Source organism: Oncorhynchus keta, chromosome 21, assembly GCF_023373465.1.
Source record: "Oncorhynchus keta strain PuntledgeMale-10-30-2019 chromosome 21, Oket_V2, whole genome shotgun sequence".
NCBI classification, from domain to species: Eukaryota; Metazoa; Chordata; class Actinopteri; order Salmoniformes; family Salmonidae; genus Oncorhynchus; species Oncorhynchus keta.
The window spans coordinates 32,434,909-32,447,455 of record NC_068441.1 but is presented as its reverse complement, the minus strand read 5'-3'; the positions used below and the strand labels follow the sequence as shown (position 1 = coordinate 32,447,455).

The 12,547-nt window shown below is 42.0% G+C and overlaps 1 protein-coding gene across 1 annotated transcript; it reads right to left on the bottom strand.

Moving 5' to 3' along the window:
- Positions 1-9,725: 9,725 nt before the first annotated feature.
- On the bottom strand, positions 9,726-12,051 carry LOC118400491 (green-sensitive opsin-4). The gene is made up of 5 exons (XM_035797408.2): positions 11,616-12,051; positions 11,309-11,477; positions 11,008-11,173; positions 10,655-10,894; positions 9,726-10,428 (listed from the first exon to the last, which is right to left on the bottom strand). The coding sequence occupies exons 1-5, from the start codon at positions 11,977-11,979 to the stop codon at positions 10,327-10,329; spliced, it is 1,041 nt and encodes a 346-aa protein (XP_035653301.1). The 5' UTR covers positions 11,980-12,051; the 3' UTR covers positions 9,726-10,326.
- Positions 12,052-12,547: the final 496 nt, after the last annotated feature.

Here is a 12,547-nt window from a genome sequence, read left to right as displayed (position 1 = left end):
CAAAGGAGAGGCGGACCAAAACGCAGCGTGGTTATTATTCATGGTTCTTTAATAAAGAAACTATACATGAATGAATAGACTAACAAAACAAGAAATGTGAAAAAGCAAAACATCCCTATCTGGTGCAAACACAGAGACAGGAGACAATCACCAACACCAAACAGGCTACCTAAATATGGTTCCCAATCAGAGACAATGACTAACACCTGCCTCTGATTAAGAACCATAACAGGCCAAACACAGAAACAGACAAACTAGACACACAACATAGAATGCCCACTCAGATCACATCCTGACCAAACAAAACATAGAAACATACAAAGCAAACTATGGTCAGAGTGTGACAATAACCCCCCAAGGTGCGGACTCCGGCCGCAAAACCTGAACCTATTGGGGAGGGTCTGGGTGGGCATCTATCCGTGGTCTCCTAACCACCGCGACCCTTCTAAATGACCCAACTGGACAGAGGGGCAGCTCGGGACAGAGGGGCGGGGGCTCTGGCGCTTCTGGGCTGAGGGGCTCTGGCGCCTCTGGGCTGAGGGGCTCTGGCGCCTCTGGGCTGAGGGGCTCTGGCGCCTCTGGGCTGAGGGGCTCTGGCGCCTCTGGGCTGAGAGGCTCTGGCTGCTCCATGCTGACTGGCGGCTCTGGCTGCTCCTTGCAGACTGACAGCTCTGGCAGCTCCTTGCAGACTGGCAGCTCTGGCAGCTCCTTGCAGACTGGCAGCTCTGGCAGCTCCTTGCAGACTGGCAGCTCTGGCAGCTCCTTGCATACTGGCAGCTCCTTGCAGACTGGCAGCTCCTTGCAGACTGGCAGCGCTGGACAGGCGGGAGACTCTGGCAGCGCTGGAGAGGCGGGAGACTCTGGCAGCGCTGGACAGGCGGGAGACTCTGGCAGCGCTGGACAGGCGGGAGACTCTGGCAGCGCTGGACAGGCGGGAGACTCTGGCAGCGCTGGACAGGCGGGAGACTCTGGCAGCGCTGGACAGGCGGGAGACTCCGGCAGCGCTGGACAGGCGGGAGACTCCGGCAGCGCTGGACAGGCGGGAGACTCCGGCAGCGCTGGAGAGGAGGAAGGCTCTGGCAGCGCTGGACACGCGAAGCGCACTGTAGGCCTGGTGCGTGGTGCTGGCACTGGTGGTACTGGGCCGAGGTGCCACCGGAGGGCTGGTGCGCGGAGGTGGTATCGGATAGACCGGACCGTGCAGGCGCACTGGAGCTCTTGAGCACCGAGCCTGCCCAACCTTACCTGGTTGAATGCTCCCGGTCGCCCTGCCAGTGCGGCGAGGTGGAATAGCCCGCACTGGGCTATACAGGCAAACCGGGGACACCATGCGCAAGGCTGGTGTCATGTAAGCCGGCCCAAGGAGACGCACTGGAGACCAGATGCGTAGAGCCGGCTTCATGGCACTTGGCTCGATGCCCACACTAGCCCGGCCGATACGCGGAGCTGGTATGTACTGCACCGGGCTATGCACCTGCACTGGAGACACCGTGAGCTCCACAGCATAACACGGTGCCTGCCCGGTCTCTCTAGCCCCCCGGTAAGCACAAGAAGTTGGCGCAGGTCTCATACCTGGCTTCGCCACACTTCCTGTGTGCCCCCTCCCAATAATTTTTTGGGGCTGACTCTCGGGCTTCCTACCGCGCCGCCGTGCTTGTTTCTCCAACTCCATTCTCCTATAACCCTCCTCGCACTGCTCCAGCGAATCCCAGGCGGGCTCCGGCACTCTCCCTGGGCCGACCGCCCACCTGTCTATCTCTTCCCAAGTCGTATAGTCCAGACATCGCTGCCTCTCCTGCTGTTGCTGCTTTTCACCACGCCTCTTGGTCCTGTTGTGGTGGGTGATTCTGTAACGGGATTCTTCCGTCGAAGGAGAGGCGGACCAAAACGCAGCGTGGTTATTATTCATGGTTCTTTAATAAAGAAACTATACATGAATAGACTAACAAAACAAGAAATGTGAAAAACTAAAACAGCCCTATCTGGTGCAAACACAGAGACAGGAACAATCACCCACAAACCCCAACACCACACAGGCTACCTAAATATGGTTCCCAATCAGAGACAATGACTAACACCTGCCTCTGATTGAGAACCATAACAGGCCAAACACAGAAACAGACAAACTAGACACACAACATAGAATGCCCACTCAGATCACACCCTGACCAAACAAAACATAGAAACATACAAAGCAAACTATGGTCAGGGTGTGACAACTCTGTGGTTCACCTCATCCCAAACTATCTCAATTGGGTTGAGGTTAGGTGAATTAGGTGATTGTGGAGGCTAGGTCATCTGATGCTGCACTCCATAACTCTCCTTCTTGGTCAAATAGCCCTTACACAGCCTGGAGGTGTGTTGGGTCATTGTCCGGTTGAAAAACAAATGAAAGTTCCACTAAGCGCAAACCAGATGGGATGGCTTATCACTGCAGAATGCTATGGTAGGCATGCTTGTTAAGTGTGCCTTGAATTCTAAATAAATCACAAACAGTGTCACCAGCAATGCACCCCCACACCTTCACACCTCCTCCTCCATGCTTCATGGTGGAAACCACACATGCGGAGATCATCCATTCACCTACTCTGCATCTCACAAAAACACGGTGGTTGGAACCAAAAATCTCAAATTTGGACTCATCAGACCAAAGGACAGATTTCCACTGCTCTAATGTGCTTCGTTTGTGTTTCTTGAACCAAGCAAGTCACTTCTTGTTATTTGTGTCCTTTAGTAGTGGTTTATTTGCAGCAATTCTCGCCCATGAAGTCCTGATTAACGCAGTCTCCTCTGAACAGTTGATTATCGCTCACTCTGAACAAGCAGGAGATGCTGCTCTTGCTTCTTCAGCTTGGCTGATTTAACATCTTATGGCAGATTGGCATATCTGAAGACCTGATATTTGTTCCTTTGGCACTGCCAGCACAGGTCTGTCCTGGGCTTAGTGCTTGAGATGTAGGGCAGCAATTTTCTCCACAGATTCCTGATGGAAGAAATAATGTGATAAGCAATGCGATTGAAAGATCTAATTTCTGCCTCCCAGATTGCAGTTCCTATGGCTTCCAGTAGGTGTCAAAATATTTTAGGCTTGTTTTTTTTAAATTAATAAGTATTTTTAGTCTTTCCAAATCGAATTATTCAAATTCTTCAAACATACATGTATCTTACATCGTTTTCAAGGTAGTCTTGTTGTTAATCCCACCACAGTGTCCGCATTCAAATAGGATTTACGGGGAAAGGGCCACAAACGATTATGTTAGGTCACCAACAACTCACTAAAATACACAGCCAATTTTACCAGCCAAAGAGAGAGAGAGAAAAAGCACATATAGAGATAAAATGAATCACTAACCTTTGATAATCTTCATCAGATGACACTCATAGGACTTCATGTTACACAATACATGCATGTTTTGTTTGATAAAGTTCATATTTAAATCAGCAAATCTGAGTTTACATTGGCATATTAGATTCACTAGTTCCAAAAACATCCAGTGATTTTGCATAGCCACATCATTCAACAGAAATACTCATCATAAATGTAGATGATAATATAAGTTATACACATGGAATTATAGATATACCTCTCCTTAATGCAACCGCTGTGTCAGATTTTTAAAAAACTTTACGGAAAAAGAAACGCATGCAATAATCTGAGACGGCGCTCAAAAGTAAAAACACCACAGCCGCAAAGATGGCGTCAACATAAACAAGGAATTACATGATAAATATTTTCTTACCTTTGATGATCTACATCGGAAAGCACTCCAGAAATCCCAGGTCCACAATAAATGTTGTTTTTTTTCCCGAAAATGTCCGTTATTTATGTCCAAATACCTGGTATACATATCCAAACGCTAATTCTGGTCAGCGTTATATACGACAAAAACTTCAAAAAGTGATATTACCGGTCGAAGAAACATTTCAAACTAAGTACAGAATCAATCATTAGGATGTTTTTAACATATAGCTTCAATGAAGATCCAACCGGAGTACTCCTTCTTGTCTTCGTGAGCAATGGAATGCAAGTGACTACCACGAGGAATAAACATGATCAGAAAATGGCTGACTGCCAGACACCTGACTGATTCTGCTATCATTCACTCCCACAACATCATAGAAGTCTCATTATAATTTCTATTGATGGTTGACATCTATTTGAACCCCTAGGCAGTGCAACATCATTCATATCTCAAGGGGATTTCATTGTGGACTCTGTGGATCACCACTTTATTTTAAGAATGTGAAATGTCAGAATAATAGTGGAGAGAATGATTTATTTAAGCTTTTATTTCTTTCATCACATTCCCAGGGGGTCAGATGTTTACATACACTCAATTAGTATTTGGTAGAATTGACTTTAAATTGTTTAATTTGGGTCAAAGATTTCGGGTAGCCTTCCACAAGCTTCCCACAACAAGTTCTGTGAATTTTGGCCCATTCCTCCTGACAGAGCTGGTGTAACTGAGTCAGGTTTGTAGGCCTCCTTGCTTGCACACGCTTTTTCAGTTCTGCCCACAAATTTTCTATAGGATTGAGGTCAGGGCTTTGTGATGGGCACTCCAATACCTTGACTTTGTTGTCCTTAAGCCATGTTGCCACAACTTTGGAAGTATGCTTGGGATCATTGTCCATTTGGAAGAACCATTTGCGACCAAGCTTTAACTTCCTGACTGATGTCCTGAGATGTAGCTTCAATATATCCACATAAATATCCTACTCATGATGCCATCTATTTTGTGAAGTGCAGCAGTCCCTCCTACAGCAGAGCACCCCCACAACATGATGCTGCCACCCCCGTGCTTCACGGTTCGGATGGTGTTCTTCGGCTTGCAAGCATCCCCCTTTTCCCTCCAAACGTAATGATGGTCATTATGGCCAAACAGTTCTATTTTTGTTTCATCAGACCAGAGGAAATTTCTCCAAAAAGTATGAGCTTTGTCCCCATGTGCAGTTGCAGACCATATTCTGTCTTTTTTATGTTGATTTTGGAGCAGTGGCTTCTTCCTTGCTGAGCAGCCTTTCAGGTTATGTCGATATAGGGCTTGTTTTACTGTGGATAAAGATACCTTTGTACCTGTTTCCTCCAGCATCTTCACAAGGTCCTTTGCTGTAGTTATGGGATTGATTTGCACTTTTCGCACCAACGTATGTTCATCTCTATCACCATGTGGTCCCATGGTGTTATACTTGCGTACTATTGTTTGTACAGATGAACGTGGTACCTTCACGAGTTTGGAAATTGGATGAACAAGACTTGTGGAAGTCTACAATTTTTTTTCTGAGGTCTTGGCTGATTTCCTTTGATTTTCCCATGATGTCAAGCAAAGAGGTACTGAGTTTGAAGGTAGGCCTTGCTTAAAGGCACAGTCAACTTAGTGTATGTAAACTTCTGACCCACTGGAATTGTGATACAGTGAATTATAAGTTAAATAATCTGTCTGTAAACAATTGTTGGAAAAATTACTTGTGTCGTGCACAAAGTAGATGTCCTAACCGACTTGCCAAAACTATAGTTTGTTAACCAGAAATTTGTGGAGTGGTTGAAAAATGAGTTTTAATGACTCCAACCTAAGTGTTTGTAAACTTCTGACTTCAACTGTAAGTAAGCATTTTACTGTAATGTCTACTGCACCTGTTATATTTGGAGCATGTGACAAATACAATTTGATTTGATATTAGGGCCTATTGAATTTATTTTAATTGACTGATTTCCTTATATGAACTGTAATTCAGTAAAATCTTTGGAATTGTTGCATGTTGCGTTTATATTTTTGTTCAGTGTAAGTTTTGCTAAAGGGAGGGCCACCGTTTTTTTTTTCAGAGAGTAACAATTTTCACCATGTAACCCTTTTTAAAAATAACCTTTACTCCCTTGATATATCCTCTGTTTTCTCCTATCACAGCCATTAAACTCTGTAACTGTTTTAAAGTCACCATTGGCCTCATGGTGATATCCCTGAGTGGTTTGCTTCCTCTTTAGCAACTCATTTACGAAGGACCCTGTATCTTTGTAGTGACTGGTTGTATTAATACACCATCCAAAATGTAATGAATAACTTCACCATGCTCAAAGGCATATTCAGTGTCTGCTTTTTTGTTTTTTACCCATCTACCAATAGGTGCCACTGATCTTTGTGGTTGAATCTAAGTTCACTGCTCAACTGAAGGACCTTAATGAAAATTGTATGTGTGTGGTATAGAGAAAATGCCCACAAAATGAGGTGGAAACTGAGCTGCACTTCCTAACCTCCTGCCCAATGTATGACCATATTAGAGAGACATATTTCCCTCAGATTACACAGATCCACAAAGAATTCGAAAACAAATCCAATTTTGAAAAACTCCCATATCTACTGGGTGAAATTCCACAGTGTGCCATCACAGTAGCAAGATTTGTGACCTGTTGCCACGAGAAAAGGGCAACCAGTGAAGAACAAACACCATTGTAAATACAACCCATATTTATGCTTATTTATTTTATCTTGTGTCCTTTAACCATTTGTACATTGTTAAAACACTGTATATATATACAGTGCCTTGCGAAAGTATTCGGCCCCCTTGAACTTTGCGACCTTTTGCCACATTTCAGGCTTCAAACATAAAGATATAAAACTGTATTTTTTTGTGAAGAATCAACAACAAGTGGGATACAATCATGAAGTGGAACGACATTTATTGGATATTTCCAAATTTTTTAACAAATCAAAAACTTAAAAATTGGGCGTGCAGAATTATTCAGCCCCTTCACTTTCAGTGCAGCAAACTCTCTCCAGAAGTTCAGTGAGGATCTCTCAATGATCCAATGTTGACCTAAATGACTAATGATGATAAATACAATCCACCTGTGTGTAATCAAGTCTCCGTATAAATGCACCTGCACTGTGATAGTCTCAGAGGTCCGTTAAAAGCGCAGAGAGCATCATGAAGAACAGGGAACACACCAGGCAGGTCCGAGATACTGTTGTGAAGAAGTTTAAAGCCGGATTTGGATACAAAAAGATTTCCCAAGCTTTAAACATTTCAAGGAGCACTGTGCAAGCGATAATATTGAAATGGAAGGAGTATCAGACCACTGCAAATCTACCAAGACCTGGCCGTCCCTCTAAACTTTCAGCTCATACAAGGAGAAGACTGATCAGAGATGCAGCCAAGAGGCCCATGATCACTCTGGATGAACTGCAGAGATCTACAGCTGGACAACAATCAGTCGTATATTGCACAAATCTGGCTTTTATGGAAGAGTGGCAAGAAGAAAGCCATTTCTTAAAGATATCCATAAAAAGTGTTGTTTAAAGTTTTCCACAAGCCACCTGGGAGACACACCAAACATGTGGAAGAAGGTGCTCTGGTCAGATGAAACCAAAATTGAACTTTTTGGCAACAATGCAAAACGTTATGTTTGGCGTAAAAGCAACACAGCTCATCACCCTGAACACACCATCCCCACTGTCAAACATGGTGGTGGCAGCATCATGGTTTGGGCCTGCTTTTCTTCAGCAGGGACAGGGAAGATGGTTAAAATTGATGGGAAGATGGATGGAGCCAAATACAGGACCATTCTGGAAGAAAACCTGATGGAGTCTGCAAAAGACCTGAGACTGGGACGGAGATGTGTCTTCCAACAAGACAATGATCCAAAACATAAAGCAAAATCTACAATGGAATGGTTCAAAAATAAACATATCCAGGTGTTAGAATGGCCAAGTCAAAGTCCAGACCTGAATCCAATCGAGAATCTGTGGAAAGAACTGAAAACTGCTGTTCACAAATGCTCTCCATCCAACCTCACTGAGCTCGAGCTGTTTTGCAAGGAGGAATGGGAAAAAATGTCAGTCTCTTGATGTGCAAAACTGATAGAGACATACCCCAAGCGACTTACAGCTGTAATCGCAGCAAAAGGTGGCGCTACAAAGTATTAACTTAAGGGGGCTGAATAATTTTTGCACGCCCAATTTTTCAGTTTTTGATTTGTTAAAATTTTTTGAAATATCCAATAAATGTCATTCCACTTCATGATTGTGTCCTACTTGTTGTTGATTCTTCACAAAAAAATACAGTTTTATCTCTTTATGTTTGAAGCCTGAAATGTGGCAAAAGGTCGCAAAGTTCAAGGGGGCCGAATACTTTCGCAAGGCACTGTATATATATAATATGACATTTGTAATGTCTTTACTGTTTTGAAACTTCTGTATGTGTAATGTTTACTGTTAATTTTTGTTGTTTTTCACTTTATATATTCACTTTGTATGTTGTCTACCTCACTTGCTTTGGCAATGTTAACACATGTTTCCCATGCCAATAAAGCCCTTGAATTGAATTGAATTGAGTTGATAATGTAGACATTCGAAAATCATGTTAAACACTATTATTGCACAAGGAGTGAGTCCGTTCAACTTATGTAACTTATTAAGCACATTTTTACTTCTGAACTTATTTAGTCTTGCTATAACAATAGGGTTGAATATGTATTGACTCAATACATTTTCAGATTATAATTTTTTATGAATTTGTAAAAATGTGTAAAAACATAATTCCAGTATGGTATTATGGGGTTTTGTGTGTAGGCAAGTAACAACAAATCCCTATTTTACCCATTTTTAATTCAGTCTGTAACACAGTAAAATGTGGAAAAACTCAAGGTGTGTGAATACTTTCTTGAGGCACTGTGTACTGTCCATAAGCAATGAGCTACTGTGTTCGTCTACAAACTATACATTTCCTTTGCCTGATGATTAGCAAGCAAAACAACAGCATAATCTAATTTCTTCTCGAATACTGCCAATCATTGATGCAATCATGCAGCAGATTATATCCATGAACACAATAACAATTAATTTGCCATCTTGCCTAACTCTAAGGGGAGAGTGGGGTAAGTTGAACCAAAGGTGAGTCACCCTTCTTTCTAGGGAACCATACACAAAATGTTGAATTTGACCAAATATTTAGGACGAGGTCATAATTTCATGGATTCTGTAAAGGAAGCAAATGATGTCCAAAAAACAAATTTTCACCAAGTCAAATAAATTTGTGTTAGAGGTTTCATGATGGTTTGCATCTAAACCAAAGCAGATCATTTTAAGATTGTTCTATATATCGGTTGGGGTCTCTATGAGCTTCAAAATGAGGTCCTAAAACTTGCATGGAAGTGCATCCTAGTAGATGTGGGAGCTAATATACTCACATTTTTGTCCTTCGGGTAAATTGCGCCATTGGCCATGGGGTAAGTGCTTTCATCCCAGCCATTATCGCTGAGATATGAGGTACTGTAGCAACAGGGCCTGGCCTACGTTATAAGTGTTTTAAAAATGTACAAAGTGTTTTTTAGGTGTTAAACCTCTGTAAAAAGATGCTTAAAATGATTAAAATACAAAAACAAGTTATTGTGATTGGGTTGAATTGTGTTTGGGAAATACATATAGATATGGTTACAAAAAGGTAGTGATAATATTTAATTAAGTTGAGGAATTTCTCGCGGCTAAAAAACTGCCAAGAGACCAATGTTTTTGGACAAGCTATGTCTTCAAAATGGTCATTTTTACATAAATCCTGATTATGTCCAGGGATACACAACATTATAAAATATATGTAGAAAACTGTGATTTTCCTAATGGAGTGATGCTGAATGCAAAAAATGGCTCAACTCTCCCCTTACTACCTACTGGACATGAATGAAGGTAGGATTGGAAATCAGTTGTCAAATGAATATCACAACAACAAAGAAGTCTTTGTTATGCATGCATTTATTTATCTAGTACCGCAATTGTTTGTTATTTATAAAATATTTACATTAAATGATGACACATGCCAGCAAAATAATTGCTATCCTCACAATAACATAAAAATACAATCTCAACTACAATGAGTGACACCGTGCCGAATGACGCAGTGTTAGTGAAGAGAGGTTTTGCGTAATATCTCGTGTTCCTTATGAACTGTAGAAACTAGGTTGTGTCTTATTGTTGAGCTTGCCTTTAGATGTTACCATCGTAAATTATAGCCCCAGTTGGGAAGTTGTCTCTTGACTGAGGTGAGAGCAAAGAGAACAATAAATAGTATTTTTATTAGATGTCAATACACTGCCCTGATTCTGTCACAACCTGCAGTAAACGTATAATAAAAACGGTTTACATCACTTCCTTTTAGGAATCTATGCAGCAAAATGCAGTTCTTCAGTTTGTTATGGAGTCCAATCGCTACGAGTAAATTAAATAATCAGCACATAATGTCCAATTCGTAGAAGTCTTCAAAAACAGTCCATGTATTGTACAGAATTAGACAAGGGTAGAAATCAGAGGGCAGGAAGTGCAGGATGAGGGAAAGTCTCTATGCAGGTCCCACAGAAGAAACTTCTGTCTTGCTTGCTGACACAGACGTCTCATCTTCTTCTGCTTTCATCCCTACAGCAGCCAACATGCAGCCACGGAACTGGGAGGGAAAATAATGAAAAGCAATGAGCATAACACATTAAACAAACAATGTAATATGTTGCTGCTAGGTCAAACTCAAAGAGTAAGTAGAAAATATAAAACATGTATAGAGAATGAAAAGAAATGAGCATGACAAGTCAAAATACATTTAACAAAAAATATATTCTAACGCTGCTAGGTCAAACTCAGTGTTCCAAGTAGGGAAAAACATTTCTGTTACCAACCTGTTTGTTCATCAGAACATAGATAATGGGGTTGAACAAGGCTGAGCTCTTGGAGAAGAAGGCAGGTATAGCCATGGACTGGGCACTGAAGGCAATTCCTTTGTTGAAGAAGATGTAAGCAGCAAGGCTGGCATAGGGGGTCCAGGCAATCATGAAACCACAAACCATCAGGACACACATACGTGTCACTTCCTTCTCAGCTTTCTGGGTGGATGCTGAGTCCTGCTGGGAAGCTGCAGCCTGAAAATGAAGATAATCTAGACATCAGAGTGGAGAACTATCCCCTACATTTTACACAATAACCACTATGTTGAACAGCTAGATAAATGTTGTTTGTGTAAAAAGCCGCTTACCGCCTTGACTGTGAGGACCAGGCTTCCATAAGTGAAGGCGATCAAACAGACTGGGATTATGAAGTGGCAGGTAAACATGTAGATCACATATGATTCATTGTTGAAGCCTTCGGCTAAGGTGTAGTAGTCAGGTCCACATGAGCATTGCATGCCCTCTGGGATGTACCTAAGATAAATAGAAATGCACAATATTATCATTGTGTGTGAGTGAGTACGATTGGTGCTGGATGGAGCATGACTTGAATACCATGTGAATAACATTTTATGTTACTTTAATGTTTCTACCCTGGTTACAGCTTACCTGGACCAGCCAACCAGTGGGGGAGCAGCACAAGCCATAGCAGCTATCCAGGTGAATGCAACACCAGCACCAGCGTGGGAGGCAGTGAACGTGAAGCTGCCCATGGGCTTGCAGACCACAATGTATCTCTCGACAGCCAGCACTACCAGAGACCACAGGGCAACCTCACCTGGGGAATGAAACCACAATCTGAAGTCATTTATTTGAAATCAAATTGATTTATTTCAGTTCTAACTTTGAGTACAGTACATTATTTTTAATCAGGTTAAACTGAAGTAGATTCCCTTGTATTTGTTTTATTTCTTACCTCCAAGTGTAGCCATGAAGCCCTCAATGGCACAGCCCAATGGTCCCCAGATGAAGTAACCATTGACAGCAGATGTGATGGTGATGGTGAATCCAAAGAGGACCATGATCATTCCAGCTGCAGCCAAGTTGACCAGGATGAAGTTAAGGGGTTGCCGAAGCTTCTTGTTTGTGGCTGTGACATACAAGGTCAGCCCGTTGATGGGGAATCCTAAGCAGATCAGGAAGAACATATAGACAGCAAGACCATAGAATTGCCATGGAGGCGCCAAGTAGTACTGTTGGTATAGAAAAGGACTCCTTACAAGCCCAGTCCTGTTGGACATGGGGATGTAGAAGTTGCTTCCTTCCGTGCCGTTTTGCATCTTCGCTCAGTGGATATCCAACGAATGCAAGAGAAAGACAAGCTGAGATCTGATCTGGCTGTCAACCTTTCCTGTGCTAGGTTGTCCAGGTAGGGGGGTTTATATCATTTTGGGTCCCTATGTCATTGGGTCTAAAATTGGCTAAATTGGCTTAGGAACTAATTTATTAATTGATCTTAACCTCAGATAAAGGAAAGGGCTTATTGTGACTAAATAATCTAATTAAACTAATTAAAGAATAAAGATTATCACACTGACCTAGTTTTATTTACACCTGCTAGCAACTACAGTGCCTTCAGAAAGCATTCATACACAATAACTTATTCCACATTGTATTGTACAACAGACGGAATTCTAAATAGATTACAAAAAAAAATTCTCACCCATCCACACACAAGACCCCATAATGACAAAGTGAAAATAAGTTTAAAAAAGATGTCTGCTAATTTATTGAAAATAAAATACAGAAATAGTTTGGGGTCACTTAGGAATGTCCTTGTTTTTGAAAGATAAGCACATTTTTATCCATTAAAATAACATCAAATTGATAAGAAATATAGTGTAGATA

Coding starts and splice junctions, on each gene's coding strand:
- LOC118400491 (XM_035797408.2), bottom strand. CDS start 11,979: ATGCAAAACGGCACGGAAGGAAGCAACTTCTACATCCCCATGTCCAAC. Junction 10,895..11,007: donor TGGTCCTCACAGTCAAGGCG/GTAAGCGGCTTT, acceptor CTTCATTTTCAG/GCTGCAGCTTCCCAGCAGGA. Junction 10,429..10,654: donor ATGTTCTGATGAACAAACAG/GTTGGTAACAGA, acceptor TTTCCCTCCCAG/TTCCGTGGCTGCATGTTGGC.